The 18,109-nt window shown below is 32.7% G+C and overlaps 1 protein-coding gene across 9 annotated transcripts in view; it reads right to left on the bottom strand.

The window, feature by feature from the left end:
• Positions 1-1,665: 1,665 nt before the first annotated feature.
• Positions 1,666-18,109, bottom strand: part of LOC128989595 (slowpoke-binding protein) — a 98,724-nt gene continuing 82,280 nt past the window's right edge. For 5 of the 9 annotated variants that reach the window (XM_054411526.1, XM_054411527.1, XM_054411521.1 and 2 more), the window contains 8 exons: positions 17,231-17,412; positions 16,256-16,362; positions 15,217-15,308; positions 14,071-14,196; positions 13,041-13,117; positions 12,039-12,110; positions 5,180-5,273; positions 1,666-3,386 (listed from right to left, as the gene is read on the bottom strand). In XM_054411526.1, coding sequence (XP_054267501.1) covers positions 3,309-3,386; positions 5,180-5,273; positions 12,039-12,110; positions 13,041-13,117; positions 14,071-14,196; positions 15,217-15,308; positions 16,256-16,362; positions 17,231-17,412 — 828 coding nt within the window. In that variant the 3' untranslated portion in view covers positions 1,666-3,308. Of the gene's footprint in view, positions 3,387-5,179; positions 5,274-7,181; positions 7,221-11,302; positions 11,874-12,038; positions 12,111-13,040; positions 13,118-14,070; positions 14,197-15,216; positions 15,309-16,255; positions 16,363-17,230; positions 17,413-18,109 lie in introns of those variants that run through there. The other 4 variants (XR_008490457.1, XR_008490458.1, XR_008490459.1 and 1 more) reach the window with 4 other exon arrangements.

The raw sequence follows: 18,109 nt of genomic DNA, 5'->3' as shown, positions 1-18,109 counted from the left end.
TGTTTGTTTGTTTGAAGTTCAATCACGTATTAACTACTGGACGGATTGGGCTGAAATTTGGCATAATTATAGCTAACATTCCCGATTAACATATAGGCATATTCTGCTTATCTCAAAAATCCTTTCGGGCTCCGCCCCAGTGGCTCTGTGGTTCCCCATGTTAACATTATGAGTAATCGTATTTAAAGGGAATAAAAGAATTTAGTCAGCTGTTTCAACTTAAAAAGTTGTTCAATGGTATGCAAAAGCATTAAAATTTATAAGATTTACCAACAGGGTGCAGCAAATCATGTCCTCCCCCATTGCAAACGCAAAGCTTGAGTATAACTGCAATAAGCCTTTTATTCTTATATGCCAATCCCGTACGAAGGACGGGTACTCTGCTAGTATAACCATATAGTATAGTACAAATCATTAAAATAACCCTAAAATAATAGAATCAAAATTTGGTCTACCCCAGCAATCAGTGTGGTTGTACATGAACTAGACACGAAAAACAAGCTTCAAAATTTAAAATGGGACGAGGATTCTACTTGTGTTGCTTAGGGTAAAAGTGTAAGCAGTCCCGGATCCAGCTTTAGATAGAAGGGAGGGGTGAGATTAGAGGTGAAGCCCCCCACCAACATCATTATTGTCTCCTGCGGTCATGGCACCCCCTGAATAATCCCCGCTCACTGCAAAATCATGAACAACTCCTACAGTCCTGTAGACAATGTCATCAATTTGGAACTAGGATTCATAAACAAACCATTAAGTATGAACTTCAGCATTAATTAACTTTTATTAAAAACAGAATTATCACAAGAAGCTTAAGTTATGCCTATTAGCAACACTTGCAGGCAAACTTTTGGACAGTTTCAAATAGACCTAATTTATTACAATGTATATACAACTCTGTTACTTTTGAGTGGCTTTGATATCTTGAATGTGTAATTTCAAAGAATATAAACAACTATATACATGATTGTAAATTCTGAATTAACAATCTAAAAATCACAACACTCGAGTTAAAGGAAACATAGTCAAAAGTGCATGGATTTATTCATTTTATAGATCCAGTCCAGGCACCTGATGTACAAATTCATAAAATTGTTTGATTGTTCAACTTTGAATACAAATATTATTACGTAGTGATTACATAATTTTGGTTGTACAGTAATGTGATAGTGGTGAAAATAAAAACACATAACTCAACTGCCTTGTGCATGAGGCAGTTTTAACTTTTAAGTCTGAGGTTACTACGTACACCAGATACTCCTTGCAAGCCAAGCAAACTTTGCACAATTATCTTACAGGGAAGCATACAGTTGATTCGCATTACTATGGTAACACATGTTTCTGCCTTTTTTCAAATAACGGCGCTTATTATCTATGGTTGTACCCATGGTGGAAGGAAAAAACATAGGTGTGCTATTCCCACATATTCTGACGTCACTCGGATTGCAAACAAAAGATCACCTGATTGTAACTGTCAAATTAGTATATATATTTGTTTTGATTTGGTTGTTATTGTTTTTATTTTTATAAAAACAATAACAATCTAATCAAAACAAATACATACTAATTTTAACAGTTACAATCAGTTGATCTTTTGTTTGCAATCCGAGTGACGTCAGAATATGTGGGAATAGCACACCTATGTTTTTTCCTTCCACCATGGGTTGTACCATTGTTGTACCCTGTTCAAATTTAGAAAAATGTAACAAGTTATTTGATTAATCTGAGTACAAAATTATAAATCATAGCAGAGTTTACATACTAACAATGTATTGCTTTTAAAATATTATATCAATTTCATTTATACTGAAAATTAATATGTTTCTTTTTCAATGTCGTTTAATAATAAATTATTTTCTTCAAATTATATTCTACTTGTAACAAAATAGCTACCATTTAGTTGGTCTATTTATAAGCTATATTAACACAAGTGTATTAAAGAAGTTAATGTGCTTTTATCCCTACAGTGTTGGCTTTCTATTAGTAAATACAATCTCAAAATATTATATAAAAAGAGTCAATAATCTACAGCAAGTAAGATTTTTTCAATCTAAAGTATAAGACATCAAATGCAAGTAGTGTTTTTCTAAAGATCTAAAATTGCTTACAGAGTATGGACGATTAATCTACAATGTATGAAAACCTAAATAAGTTAAAGCTACGCTTGTTGTTCGGTACCATTGATTTTAGGATACCAGAGTTTATCCTTAGTCAAAGATCTCACCCTTAAAAGCAAATTATACATTTCTTACATAGCAAAAGTTACTATTGCTTAAAAATAGTTAAAAACTTAATCACGATTCCATTAATCTCCAAGTTTTATTATTTAGATACAAAATGTAAAGCAGTTGTAGTAGGTAGCAAAGCTAAGTAGATACTAATCAAAACCTGGAATATTGAAAAATACTGACATTGATTGTATCAAAGCGATTGCATTAGGTTTCTTAAAGCTCCATGAAGGTACGGTTTTGGGTAAGCAAAATTATTTAAAACGTTAAAAATTAATCCAATATGTTATATTTTTTAGATATTGAACATAAATTAGGAAGAATGGCTTTAAATCAAGTTAAACGACATAGGCTAATTAGGAAAGCTTACAGTAAAAAAACATATATATACATACACCATTAGCCTAATCAGGCAAGTATGCACTGAGGTAGAAGTTATCAACACAAAAAAAAATTGGCAAGGAAAAAAGAGTTGTTACAAATGTAAAATAAACTCATTCTCTGAAAAATGTGTATTCAATATTTGGAAGATATTTCATTTTATAAAATGTACAAAATGAATTCACTCTACAGAATAAATACAGATAAAAGGTGTTAATAAAACATTTTTTTAGAATACCATGACACTTGTCAAAGAATTGACTAGGAAATAATTTAAAAAAATTAATTATCCTAGTATGGTAAGTTTCTGACAAGAATACTCACAGTCTTATAATTTTATTTTGTAAAATTGAAATGATAGCTAGTTTTCTTGTATTTATGGAATTTGGACCACTTGAATGTTCCTGCGTCAGGAGTAAAAAACTTGAATGTTATATTGAGATACTATTATACAGATTTTCTTTTTTTCCATGTAGCTAAAAATATTCATTGAGGCCAGGCGATTGACTGATTATTGAGTCCTGAGTTTTAGGAGCCGGAAAAATGTAACAATAAGCAGTCTTCCAAGTAAATTCTTCAATTGTATTTCAGTTTTCAAAATATTGTGGTTAAGTAAAATTTGAAATTAAATAAGTCAAATCTTTGACAAGTTAGGACAAGGAGAAAAGTTTAATTGAGCTGGAGATTAATGGAGATGTGGCGCTATCTGAGTGCCCTCTGAGAATCTGGACTGTCTGGTAAACTCATGGACTGCATGTGCAGACTCAAGTTACGGTGCTCCTACAACACAACATGGGTAAATATTAGCAAATTTATACCTGAACATTTTATTGAAAATCTAAGATCAATGTTGGGCTGTTTAGTAATTTCTGAGTCATTAAACGGCATTGACCTTTTTCTTGAATTACATAGAAGGCGAGGTACCTAAAATATTACCTTCGACTTTCAGCTTTAGTGAGAGAAAGGGGCTCACTATTAAACAGAGCATAGGAAAGCCAGAAGAGATAGAACCTTTAAGAAGAACCAAGGATAGTTAAGGAACCAAGGAAGGCGGTGGGATAGTTTCACCAAGGACCATAGAAGTGGGGGCAGCAGTGGAAGAGTTGGAAGATAGATGGAGAGCAGTTGTTGGACAAATAAATCCCGCCTTGGGGATAAATGGCCATGGGAGTAAGTAAGTAACTTTTCATCTTCAACTGTTGCGAGGGCTGTCTGTAAATTGTTCTCCAATTAAATCCAGACGGGGTCAAGCGGTCAAGCAAACTGGTTCAAATCAAACACCACTGCTGTGGTCCTTACTCTTTCCACTACTACAGGGTGGACCCAAAAAAAGGTACTCATCATTTCACTTATGGAAATGTCTTGTAAAAAAAATAAGAGAAAAAACAACATTAGGTACTGCTTGAAACAAATTGTAAACAAGAATAAGGAGGAAAATAACAATACATTGTTGTCTATTAAAGAGCTGATTTATGGAACAGCTGATTTAAAACTGTAAGCAGCAATTTGGATGAGTACCTCTTTTTGGGCCACCCTGTATTATAACTGGTCTCCCTCCACTCTTGGTTGAAGAATATGACGTGTTTCGTTGTAACAGCATATATTAAGGTGAGAGAAAATTGATGCTCCTTTAAAGTATGAATCACACTGTGATAAGACTTCTGTTGTCCAAAGACCCAACCATATTTGTGTCTATCACCAGTCAACATATATGTAAATGGAGGGAAGGGTTTGGACAAGGAAAATATTTGTTTGGGGTATGTAGTAAGGAGATGGTCGTAGAAATGTGCACAGTATTTTGCACTGTGCTAGCTACCACCAGGCTAGCTACACTTGTTCACCAGTTTCGTCCGAGGTACTAAGCAAATATTTCATTCAAATCACTAATGTGTGACTGATTAAAGGGATCGCCTAACTGACAGGGGACTTCTCTAATACTATATAAATCAAAAACCTTTGTAGTCTTGAACAAGCAGATCAACAAGCAAAGTTTCTTATATTTCGATAACTATCTTCCTACACTTCTATTTTAATGGACGTTTAACTCCTTCCACTAATTAATCGATTGTGATTCATTCTTATCGGAAGCGTTGTTTCTCCCTCTCATCAGTGTTGGCTACTAAAACAAGAATTGTACATTGGGAACCAGCTAGAATATTATTGATGGAAGTAAATGACCTGAAGCTGAAGGTGGTCTCAGATTGGAAATAGGATTGGTTGATCTGGAGCTCACTGGAAGTCTTTATAAAGGGCAACTCTTGTTTGAAACTGTGGTGCTTTTCTTTACTCTTAAGTAAAATTCATGGAAATGCTTAATCAGAAAATATGAACTATAGTTTTGATTATCCTACTAAACTGAGTTTACTAATTTTTGACCATCCAAACTTGGTAGTGACAAGTTTGAATAAACTGACAGGTCAAATAACATAGAAGTTTGTACAACTGAAGTTTGGATAAGTGAGACTCTACTCTATATTGAAAATCACTGTAGCTTTACAGCAGCTCAATCTTATAGGTGAAACTTTTATATATTTCCCATCTGAAATCGTTTTGAACAAAATCCTCAAATTTACCTGGGCTGAGTCTCCTGTTGTGTCTTCGTCAGAGTCGTGAGGTGTCTCGGGATTGGATGACTCGTCGTCTGCACTCTCCCCGTCACTGGTTGTGCTGTAATATCAAACACTCGTATACTTTCATTTCAAATATACTTTGAGTTTTGAACTTCAGTGGGGGAAAATGCATAAACAACCGTGGGGCGGACCTGAGTTATAGGTTTATCTAATTTTTTTATTGTTGAACAGGTCGAAAATGATCAACTGCAATAAAGTGCAGTGAAGAATAAACTTTGGATTAAAATTAAAGAATTTTTACAAGAGGTATATGTAACAGTTTACACTAAGTATGGTTTTTTTTTTTTTTTTTTGAGGACACTAAAATACATTTAACTGTATTAAATGAATTTTTAACTGTAACTTAAATTTCCATTGTTTATTCTTGATTGAGTTGATATTATTCATGCTTAGGATATTATGTTAGTAAATTATGAAAGATAGCAATAAATGTATGTAAAATTGCAAATAATGAAGATTCAACTGTTAACACTGTTTATTCAAAATAAAATTTTTCCCTTCTAAACATTTACTTTTTCCTCCTAAAAATTTGAAAAACTATGTTAATCCCCACTTATAAACAGAGGCATTATTTGAGATCCAAGAATCTTGAGTAAAGACAATTATACTGTTCTCTAATTTCAACTATTTGAGTCATAGATTATAACTACTCTAAAATATCGCTCTAAACTAAAATAACTAACAAACTTCAATTTTAATACATCAATGAATTCTTTCAAATCATGCTATAGTAGGGCCTATATGCTACAATTTAATGATTTTTTATCTACTCCAATGGCGTTTTAACGTTTTGAAAGGGAACTATCCAAACCCTGGTTTTGTAAATATAGAACGTCAACCTCTTTGTTAGATGCATCATTAATTCATGGCCTAAAGACAAATGGCATTATTTCAGTTACCTAATTGAAATAAGTAGTTCTGAAACACTAGAGAAATAAAAATATTCTTCCAGTCAATCATATGTCACCTCAGGTTAACAGTGTTATATCAGGAATCATGTTTAAAATGTCTTAAAAACAAAACTAGGTACTACCTTTACTACATATTATCCTATTTTTACTTTGTTGGATGATTAAACTTTTGACTTTTTATTGATAAAAAAAAATAATTAGCATGAGACAATGTTACATTGAATACAGTTTTAGCCTTATCTGGATGGTTTTTTGCAAAATTTATCTCTGCTAATCTATTTCTCTATCTACCTATGTCTACAAATCTCTCTATCTTATCTCTTTCTCTACTCTATCTAATTTTTAAATTTTTCTACCTATCTAGATCTACAACACTTCTGAGATTCTTTGTTCTAACTAAGTTGTAACTGCCCCTTTTCATCAGAATTAGATGGGAAAATTAAATTACGGGTAACTAACCTACTGTAATTACTTTGTGAGAAGGGATTTTTAACCATTAATCATTTTGTGACCTTTTGCAATAAAGTTGTTTAAACTTGACAATAAAAGTATATCAAAAGTCCCCTGATCATTTAGACAGCCATGTGACTTCTCATTGAATATTCAAAATGTCAAAGATATTGTACAGCTATTTTTATGACAGATTAAAAATGCAATTAAAATATTTTGGATTTTATATTATTTTACAGAAGCATTCAGCTAAACATTTAATTTACACCTTTAAGATAAAAAAAAACTGTTTCACTTAAAGAGCACACTAAAGTAGTTATTTGAAAAAAATAAGCAGTTACTCTTGATACTTTTTATTGTTTATTATTTATTTTAATAAAGATTGTTGTTTCAATTATGAAACATTTTTTTATTTATTATTCGCTAACACAGCTAAATCAAGAATAAAATTCAAACTATCATTTATTAAGCTTTTCAAATCAAATACCGTACTGCAATTGTCTAGCTATAGGTGTACAAACATAGACAATCTAACATGAAACACCAACTACTGTAACATTTAAGCACACATTTACAATTTTTACCTTCAGGCAAGCCAAACATCAAAGTCGTCTTGGAACAGTCTGCGAGCGAATCATGCAAAACAAAACTTTTTTTACACAAAAAAACATATATAAAAGTATAAAACATGCATTGCAAAGTTATGTGAAAGTATGGCAGAACGCACCTGAAGAATTGGACAGGTAAATAAAAAGCCCACAGTATAACAAGTACTTTATTATCAAAAGCATAACTCCAACAATGTTAACAATGCTACAATTTATGGATTAACAAACAAATTTAACATCCTATTTCTGTAAATATATTTTTCAAATTTCTAACCTTAAAATATACATATGTAACAATGATTATTTATGTTGTAAATCTACTTAATCAAACTATCTGTTTCATACTGTACAAAAAAATAATTTAAGGTTAGTGTACTGTACTTTTAACTATAACTGTGGATTAAATTAATTATATTGATTTGTTTGTGTTGTTATTGTAACTAAATGCACTTGTAAACAAAGCATAATCTGCATAAAATGGTTGTAAGAATTCAATTTCTTAGCTCCCCTTGATTTCTGTCTTCTCCCATTGATTATTTTTATAAAGTTTTCATTTATTAATCACTACCTACTAAAATAACTAAAAGTTTGTATTCAGTTAAAGCTGGGTTTTCCTAGGCGTGGAAGCGGAACGGGGAGAGCGGACTCCTCTTGTCTTAGGTAATTTTAGTGTCACTGTTTTCCTAGAAGCGGAGCGGAATGCCATGTTAATCACTTTTCCGCTCTTCTTCCGCGTCTAGGAAAACCCGGCTTTATTAGCTACAATAATTTTATAAAAAGGGTAGGTATTGTTTAGTTCATCTATCATTATTCTCACTAGATATAAACTTATATATTTTCTTGTATGCTTTAAAATAGTCTTGACGTAGACAACGTAGTAACGTAGACGTTACTTATGTAAGTATCTATATTTTTTCCACATTTAAAAAGACTAACAATATACTACTTTATTATATTAAAATTAAATATATTGCTGTCACACTGAATTAATTGACTCATCTTAATCTAATTGACTTTTTATCACTGTTAATCTGTTATCCAAAGTTGATTTATTCATGCATTACTTATGTGACTTAAAATTCTAAAAACAAAATTTATTAGTGAATTTGTAAATGAGTACTACTAAAACCAAAACTTAATAATTCAATTATAAAAGTGTAATCTTTTCAACTTGTGATGAAATAGTATTGGATTTGGTGTATTACCTATTTCTTTATAAGACTAATTTTATTAATTTTTTGTAATTTATTTAAACAGTTTATTTACAAAAATATGCATAGAAATCATAATTTTATAAGTATGTAGGCTACCTATAAGTGTGAATGCTTGTAACAATCTATATGGTCTTGTTAATTGTATCATAACATTTCTATATACAAACTACTGTACCATTAAAAACACTATTAACAAATTTAAAGCCTCAGTACTCTTCTACAAAAATATTTCTAATGTAGCGCCAAGCCTTCTAGTATTGATTGTGTTAGTATATGAAAGTTATAAGGCATATTACACATCTTCTCTAAAAATCTTTGAATTAGTACATAAATCTAATCTCATTTACAATATTTTACAGCTTATAAATACTATAACTGATGATACCAAGGAGTTTTAAAAATAAATCAAAGCATTTCTTTGGGTATTTCTAAGAACTTTTTTACTCTTTTATAAGCACTATGATTTCATGAATAGTTTGTAATTTGTGTTGATTCAAGACATTAATTTTTTACTAGTTTAAATAAGGGAAAAAGCTAAATTACCATTTTAAAAATTGCTAAATAACCATTTGTGAAAATAACCTAGTCTAAGCATGTTGACACGGTTGAAGTTGGATGTTTTCAATATACCAACACAATACATTATTAAAGACCATACTTAATCAATTAAAGTCTAGTAATTTTTAAGTTATTTTCAGAATAACTGAAAATAACTTAATAACTTAATAACTGAAAATAACTGAAAATGACGGTGGCAACCAGCACAAGCTGCCCCGGGCGCCACGGCTGAGGGGGCGCCGCGCAGCGGCTATTTGTATTAACATAGTATTAAAATATGCGAATGCGACTATTTTATACTCGTGGGGGGAGGGGGCGCCACGACCACGTTTGCTCCGGGCGCCGCTAACCCTAGGGACAGCCCTGCGCAAGATGACAATGATGTTTCTGTGAACGCGGGAGACGATGATGATGTCGACATAGCTTCAGAAGATGATCAGAATTTTTCCGCGATCCGGATGCCTACACAACTCTTGATTTTGCTGTGATCGCGGAAGACTATGATGATGTTACGGAAGAATATTCAGGATTTTGCCGTGACCGGAGGAAACAATGATGATGTTTTCATCAACAAGAGAAATGATCAACATTTTTTTGCGATCACGGGAGACGACGATGATGTCTACACGGCTGCGGGAGATGATAAAAATGTTGCCTCTATCACAGAAGACTACAATAATTTCCACATTACCGTGGGAGACTGGAGATGTTCGTGATTTTCACGCGATCGCGGGATACATCGATAATATTTTTGTGGCGGCGGGACACGATAATGGTGATTCCATGCCTGAGGAAGATATTCAGGATTTTTCTGTGATTCCAGAAGACGACGATAAGGTATTGATGACCGCGGGAGATGATCACCATATTACCTTGAGTTTGATTGATTGAAAATCTCGGGCTGGCATACCTCTAGTTATAATACAAATTTCTGTTTTATTATTTTTTTTGCTATTTATATATTTGCCTTTGACATGGTAATTATTTTATGTGATTAAACGGGGAATAAACCCTAAATTGGCTGGTTAGAATTCGTCATTGCTGCATTAGTTTTTTTCTTTACTTGAAAAACAACCCATTCTCTAAAAATATTTTATGGAAGTACATAAAGACAGGGGTTGGTATAGTATAACCAATCTACTAAAAATGTGGTAAAACTACAAAGAAAACTGCATTGGTTACATATATATTACTTCTTTACTTGACCTACTTTACTTGAATGTAGATAAATACTGTAGTACCGTACCTAAACATATACCTTGCATTCAAACAAATTTATAAATGAGTTTATAAAAATGTAATAGTATAATAATGTTTTAGTAACTTGTTCATAAAGATTTCTGAACAGTCAAAGGTAACTCCAAATGGTATTACACCGAGACTATTCTCAAATTTTAGAACAGCTGACTGTCTATATTTAATTCTTTTTTCCTACAGTCACCCGACAAAGTTGGCTTCCTTGTACTGATTATAGTACAGAAAGCTGCTAATTGCTGCATATTTATACTTTGCCGTACGGTTTATACTTTGCCGCACATCAGAATTCCAACGAAACAACACAAAACAGCGTGGTTTTATTATGCGTGGTTTTATTATGGTTTTATTATTGACTCTCGAGTGAGTCAATTGCTCACTTTGCTCACTAGTTGCACAAATAACTATTGCCGTACGGTTTATACTTTGTCGTACGGTTTATACTTAGCCACACATCAGGATTCCAACGAAACAACACAAAACAGTGTGGTTCTATTATGCACGTAATCCGTGTAAGCTTGGAAATAGGTTGGCAACACTTAAAGATAAAAATACTATGAGCAGCTGATTGACTATTATAACTACGATTTAACCTGTCATTTCGTGTTTATAGTTTCGGTATTTCTGAACTTTCTGGACTTTTCTTTTAAACGTTTTTAAAACATTCCTACGATCTTAATAAACAAGAAAATACCTTTAAAGCATTTTTTTAGGCGCAGAAACCACTTCAAATTAGAAAAACATACGGAACTATATTCTCAAAACGCGGAGCACATTTCTTGCCGAGGAAAAATAGCGGAGTGATACGGACCGCGGGTACTACTTTCTCTAGGGCACCATTTGTGTCGCCAGCTGAACCTAAAAACGTGTTGTATAGTGTTTGAAAGACTAATTATTTATATGCTTTATAGTGACTGTAGGAAAAATATAATGTGTAACACGAGTGAAAAAGGCCTTTGCTGCACTCGAGATCATTCCGCACTCACCTGCGGCTCGTGCGTAAACATTGCTCTCGTGTGCAGCAAAGTGCCACTTTCACCACTAGTTACACAAATAACTATTGTCTATGCTTATAAGCAGTTATTTGGAATCTTTTTACTAAAAACAGCTGGTTTAATAATCCAACCAGTGTGAGCGTTACATTAAAAAGTTTGTCTAGAGTTATTCCAAAATCCTACTTCTGTTCCAAGAAATACCAAAAGAAATTTTTTAAATCTCTTTTTACTTATTTATTAAATAAAAAAATACACTTACATACTATACAAGACATAACAAATAAAAAACGACAGTTTAAAACACAATACCAATTAAGGGATTATACAGTGCATCTTACAAGGGAACCAACAGGGTTACAGAAACAATTATGTTGCAACGATTAACATGACCTGCACAATATACAAAACAAACTTTAAACAATCCTTTTACAAGTATTTGTGCAGTTGGCTACTCATTGACAAAAACTTATTGCGACGTAGGATTCACAAAGTAAAGGTGAAGTAGAAAAATTAACTACACTCGTGTTTCCAGGTCTAATTTAGCGGCTTCGTCACAAGCAAGAGAGTAATCGTTTGATGCTAGGATGGGACATTTGTATACGGTTGCCTCAACTGAACTGCCATCCAACCTCTCTGCTTCGTATGATCTGGAAGCAGAGAAAATGAATGTCAGTGTTCCGCAGTTGTGTGGGGTATCCCATGGTGCCAAGGGGCAAACTGCTGTGTAAGGGGCGAACCCCGGTGTGGGTCGTAGCAGCATGCGGGGTCAGAGCAGTGCAATGCAAACATAACGTACGATGCGGGTAGCTTACCTTTGCTCTCGATCTCGGCGTGGCGACGGGGAGGGGGGATCAGACACGGACGCTGAGTGAGACCTTCGCCCTCTGTAAAATATACACGAATGAAAACATTGGTGAGCTGAGGTAGTTAAAAATGGTTGGGCCGGACAGATTTTGGGTAAAATAATGTTTTAGGTTAAACAATTAAAAGCATTACTAAACAAACACATTTACAGAATACAACATGTAATTATTTAAACTGGTACAGAGGGTATAGGGATAAACACAGAGTTTATTCCAAAAGATAAGTATTGTCAACACAATAATTTTTTTTTTAAATAATATGGTGGAACTTGTTCTATTTTTTTAGCCTATAATGTTGGCACTGTAATACACTCCCATTGCACAATTATTTCTTAGTTTTTTCCCTAAAACTATCCTTATTTCAATTGCGGATTAATTTATGGAATACCAAAGTTGAATTATCTGAACTCCATTTGATTTGATCATCTATTAAGGATATTTATTTATACAAGAGGCAAGCCGTGGTTTGAATGTGATGCGCTATGAGCTCGAGAGCTGATTTCACCCTTCTCCACCTATGTTGTGGGGGAATTTTTTTCTTCCTTGCGCCACCAACCAACCTAAAACCTCATGCGCCCCTAGGCCGGTATCCATTTATAAAAGCGGCCCTGACACAAAGGAAATATGAAGGAAATCAATGGTAGTGTTTTGTAAAAATAAACAGTAAAGTTTTAAAATTTCCTATGTAGAATTTAAATTTTTTTTTTTATATTACTATAAAGGACAGGCAAACAAGTTAAATAAAAATGGGATAGGCCTAGCAGATTTTTATCCCCCTGGAATTTTACCCCATGGGCAAACGTAACGTCACAAACCAGGGGGTAAAATTCCGGGCACGAACTTAAGATAGTTGTGTAAAAAGGTCTAAAACAACTTAATAAAAAACTTAAACTCTAATAGTCTAAAACTCTTAATAACCTTCATAAAATAAAATAATTCCAGTCTACTAACCTCTTGGGCTTCTGTTGTTTCTTCACATCATTCAACAAAGCTAAAGTTGAGGCAGTCAGTCTAGCGTGGTAAACTTGCTACAACACAACATTCTCATTAGTATTACCTTAATTGAATTTATCCATATTATTTTAGGCCAAGCAGATAAACATTAAGTAATCATACTTACTTATATTGTTCACAAAAGTTAGCCGGTTTGAGGTTTGAGGGAAAGTGATTCCATCCCCTCCAAGCGTCAGCTGATCAGCTGATGATTACACTACGCTACAAAAAGTGGTGGGGACCCAGGAAACCGTCCCCACACCACCAACATTTTTTAAGCGGACTATAAAATGATACTAGAGTACTTTTGATGAGCTTTGGAAGCTTTTCGAGTAAGTTATAAAATTATCTAACTCGTTATATTAACATTAACCCTAATATTTATTGTAAGTCATATTTATCATTATAATAATCATTATAATCATATTTACCATATTTTAAGTTCACTGCGTAATGTTCATTTAAAGTATTATTGCAGACATTTTCCATCTCTGATTGATAAGTACAAGGCTTACTATATTATCAGATCTGGAATCGGTCACCGTTCAGCCGAACTACTGAAAAGTAGTAGTAAGTATAGAGATATTTAATTAAAGTTTATTTATTTGTTGTTAATGGTTTGATATATGGTATATGGTGATGTTATATTGTTACATGTTCATATAGTACACATTTTTTGCTGTTGAATTTAGACTATTGTATTAATAAGTTGCTGCTGTTGTTGTTGATTATTTGTAGTATTTGTATCACATCTTGCTTTGATTTTTATTGTTATTTCTTGGTAATGTTTCAATGTAATGGGTTTCCCGTTGGAATAAATAAATAAATAAATAAATAAATAAAGTACTAACTTGTTACACTCTTAACCTAACAAGAATATGTTACCTTAAACAACATAACAATGGTGACTGTAATTGCACATTAAGGAATTGAAAACATAAATTTTAAACTTATAATTACAAAATGCATTGGAATAAAATAATCTTACTGGAAGAGACGTGGATCGCATCTCCCGCAAGTCAATGTTGCGAAAGAAATCACACACTAGAAGCTCTTCTATGGACGGATAGCGGCACTTGGGGTTTTGGAAGATGAAATCTAGTACCTCTATTATCTACAAACACACATGGCAAAATATTAGACATGTGTAGGCCTAAAACAATTAATTTTAAGGGTGCATATAAAATGAGGTGGACTGTTTTTTTGTTCACCTAATCTCACTAGATCTTATACTTATGGCTTTAATTTATTTGGATTTTGTGTGTTCTTTAACGACTAAGGTCAATGAAACAACTTGAGCCCTTTAAAAGTTATAATTCCATGATAAAGATACTTAATCTTGTTTTAAGCGATTATAAGTTTTATTAAAATAGGTAGATGAATCAATGGCACTACCAATACCCTAACGATTCTAATCTAGTAATCATTTAACGCTAGGGCGGTATTGTGACTAGAACTCCTATTAGGTTTCATACCCATTTAATTTATTAATGAGTTAAATGAATGGATGGAATTAAATGTTACGTCGTATCTTCCAAAATATGAGAATATGAGTTGAAAGAACGCACATTACACTTGAATTGTTTAAGCGCTAAATATTTATGAGTTAGGCTACTACTCCTATACAAAAATATTGGAAGTAGAGATCCATAACATTACATTTTTAATCTCATAACATCACTTGGTTTTATAATTTTGTGTCCTTCAAAGTTTAAGGTTCTTTAATAAGATTCTCCGAAGTATAGTCATGACACTGTGTTGAACAATTTCAATGTTTCAATTTGTTTAAGTTTGGCCAAGTTTGAAGATCATCCATTATCTCAGAGTTGACACTTGATTAAGTTATATAAGATTCCCAAAAACCATCAGCCTCCTTCAGGAAACTAAACCAGGGACAACCTACTGAGTAATTAAATGTTTACTAGATTTGATCATAGCAATTAATGCTGTTTCTAATGTGTAAAAATTTAAAAAAGCAGCTCCTTAAGTTGTTGCAGCTTAACCTAAGATATTAGTTGTAATTGATTAAAAAAGAACTATTTTTATATCTCAAGAAACATTTACAAAGTAACTCGTAAAAATTGCATCGTAAGCATAGCTGTGTTTGAATATTTTGTCAAAACAAGTCGTCTACCTGAGGATAATTGTCTATATCAGCCAGGTTAGAGGCACTAGGTTTGGGGGTCGTCAACTCATAGCCAGCGCACATCTCGAATAGTACATGTCCTGAAATATACCACAACATTTATTTTTCTGAGGGTTTTCAATAAAAAAGAGTTTAATTAAAAATTTGTTTGAAATACAAATTAAGCATGTTGTTCCAATATCACTAAAATAAATTAGGTGGTTGGATATTTTGTTTGGGCCTATATGAAATCAATTACTTGTCAATGATCTAAAAGTTTTCCTGCTTAATAATATTTAATCATAACACTGACACTGTCTTAAAGTTCAATACAATATCCTCTATTTATGTGGGTACCAAAAAGTTGTACATTGTAACAAATGTACCCTGTTTCAATGACTCTAAATAGTTTTGAAATTAATTAGGTACACTGTTGTTTGTCTGTCTTTTTGAGTATTTTTTAAGTACATTGTATAATATGCACAGTTTACTACAGGTGCAGCATCTCTAACAGGTTTCATATTACAGTAAATACAGTGACTGATTATTTATATTTTAACATTAAACTATGCTTGATAATAAAGGTGACTCATACTAAAGGAATATTTTGTTTTTGTGATGGATTATGATTTATGGCATTTCCCAAGTGATAATAAAATTATCTCCAAGATTATGAAAATAGTTTGCTGAAGATTTTGTGTAATCATAAGATTTTGTGTAATCATAAATTAATTACTTCAGAGAGAGGAAAAAATGTTCAAAACTTTCATGAGGAAAACTTATTGCTTCTTTTAATCCTATTTATTTTTTAAAAACCTACTGGTATTTCCCTTAATCGTTTACAACAGAAATATTTCACAAGCTTTTAAGCATCATTAAGCAGCATCAATAGTGAATAGTGCACATACCGGGTTAAAAATCTACCTATTTCATGCATTTTATATTATGAATGATATAAAACGCTGAAATATGATATTATATTATGTATGATATGATATTATGAAAGAATATCAGCGTTTACAAAACATCAAAATCAAAATATATTTACCAAAACAAATAACATCGACTGCAGAAGGCTCTTGTCTGGCTAGACTCCATATCACCGGGTGGATTCTCGATGTGTAACCAAATAATGTATTCTCTAAGCCACTCAGCCTGCAAAATGTATTCATCCATAAAATAAAATACAAAAATTTAAAATTAAAACTTCATGTTGACAGCCTCTGAATCGCTTTTTTCAATAAGTGAATGAATGGTTTAAATACCTTTACTGTCAAAGCGATCCTTGTAGTCTTATAGGCTACTGCAGTTTCGATAACCTTCTCATGGTATCTTCTTCAGGCTAGGGACATCATCTTCGTTCGTTTTCACGAACACAACATTTTGAATAAAAACCATTTGAACACACGGACACGAACAGTTTTTACAGTTTTTATTCAAAATGACGTGTTCGTGAAAACGAACGAAGATGATGTCCCTAGCCTGAAGAAGATACCATGAGAAGGTTATCGAAACTGCAGTAGCCTATAAGACTACAAGGATCGCTTTGACAGTAAAGGTATTTAAACCATTCATTCACTTATTAAAATTAAAAGATTCAATATATGCCTAGAATCGTGTTAACACCGGAGTTTATTAGATGTGTTTTAAAAAGTACTGTAGTTGACTACAATCAAAAGAACTATAATTTTTTAACAGTTTTTTCCACAAGAAGTTGGGAAAATTTTCCACAACATTGGTACAATGGAGTATGCTACAAAATGTTTAAAAAATGCTGATGGGTAATGTTTAATTCCTTTAAACCCTTTTGAATTAAAAAGTAATATAAAACTCCAATTTATGCTAGACTTTTTGGTAGGAATTTGGCATTGTGAATTGACAAATAACCTAGGATTTATTTCTTCTTGTTGGTTATTATTTTTAACAAGTGGACAAAATTTGAAAAGACTCCTTCTTAACTCTGTAAACATACGGAGTCCTGTGGTTTTAACAGTGTTTTCTATCAACTTTAAGCCGTATTTACCTCGCAACACCGTTCTGCAGTATAACGTTCCCGGAATGCAGGTGACTGCAGCAGGGGAAGCCTCTCTCCTTGAGGAACAACAAAGCTTCCAGTATCTGTCTCCCCAGCCTCTGGACCTGAGAGATTGGCAAACCGTCACTGCGCTGACCATACTTGTCACACCAATCATCCTGCCAACTGCTCTGGAACCAACAGTAACTCATGACACATAACACCATTGGATACTGTAGACATCCCATCTGGACCAGCTTAAACTAGTTTCATCACTATGAAATGGACCTTCGTTCACTTTTCATGCCACACAGCAGATTATTTTAATATAGATGTACTTTTTAAGTTAAAACTAAAATCATTCCAGTTTCAATTCAACTTAAAACATTCATATGAGCAATCAGGATTTCATAATCCGTTATGAAACACAGAGTTCAAAGTGTTTTGTGCATTTATTGATGCTCTCATGTTCGAGAAAATATCGTAGCAGTGAATAAATTTAGGAACGTATGATACAGATTCTAAGTCATAAGTGTCTTGGTATTGTGATTAGAAAATTCAGAGGAGAAGTGAGCTAATTTAACAAGAAAAGAAACCCCTCAACAGTTTGGCAGTAATTCATTTGCCAAATCAAGGATCTTTACGTATGATTTTACAATTTACATTTGTTTGATAAAATTGGAATGTTTTTAGATTCAGCTGTAGTCAAAGAAAAATTCAATAACATTTTTGTAAATATAAATGACACCTTATTTTGAAATTTAAAAAATATTAGGTTGCCTTGTAAAGGTTTATTTAGATTTGATGTACTGTGTATGCTTACATCTTAGTTTTTGATTGTATTCAATTTTTATCTCTTTCTATTATATGGGCTTAATGCTATTGTAA

Source organism: Macrosteles quadrilineatus, unplaced genomic scaffold, assembly GCF_028750875.1.
Source record: "Macrosteles quadrilineatus isolate MER2022 unplaced genomic scaffold, UCM_ALF_1.0 Scaffold_3__2_contigs__length_128488019, whole genome shotgun sequence".
In the NCBI taxonomy this organism is placed as follows: domain Eukaryota; kingdom Metazoa; phylum Arthropoda; class Insecta; order Hemiptera; family Cicadellidae; genus Macrosteles; species Macrosteles quadrilineatus.
This window is presented reverse-complemented; position numbering and strand designations above follow the sequence as displayed.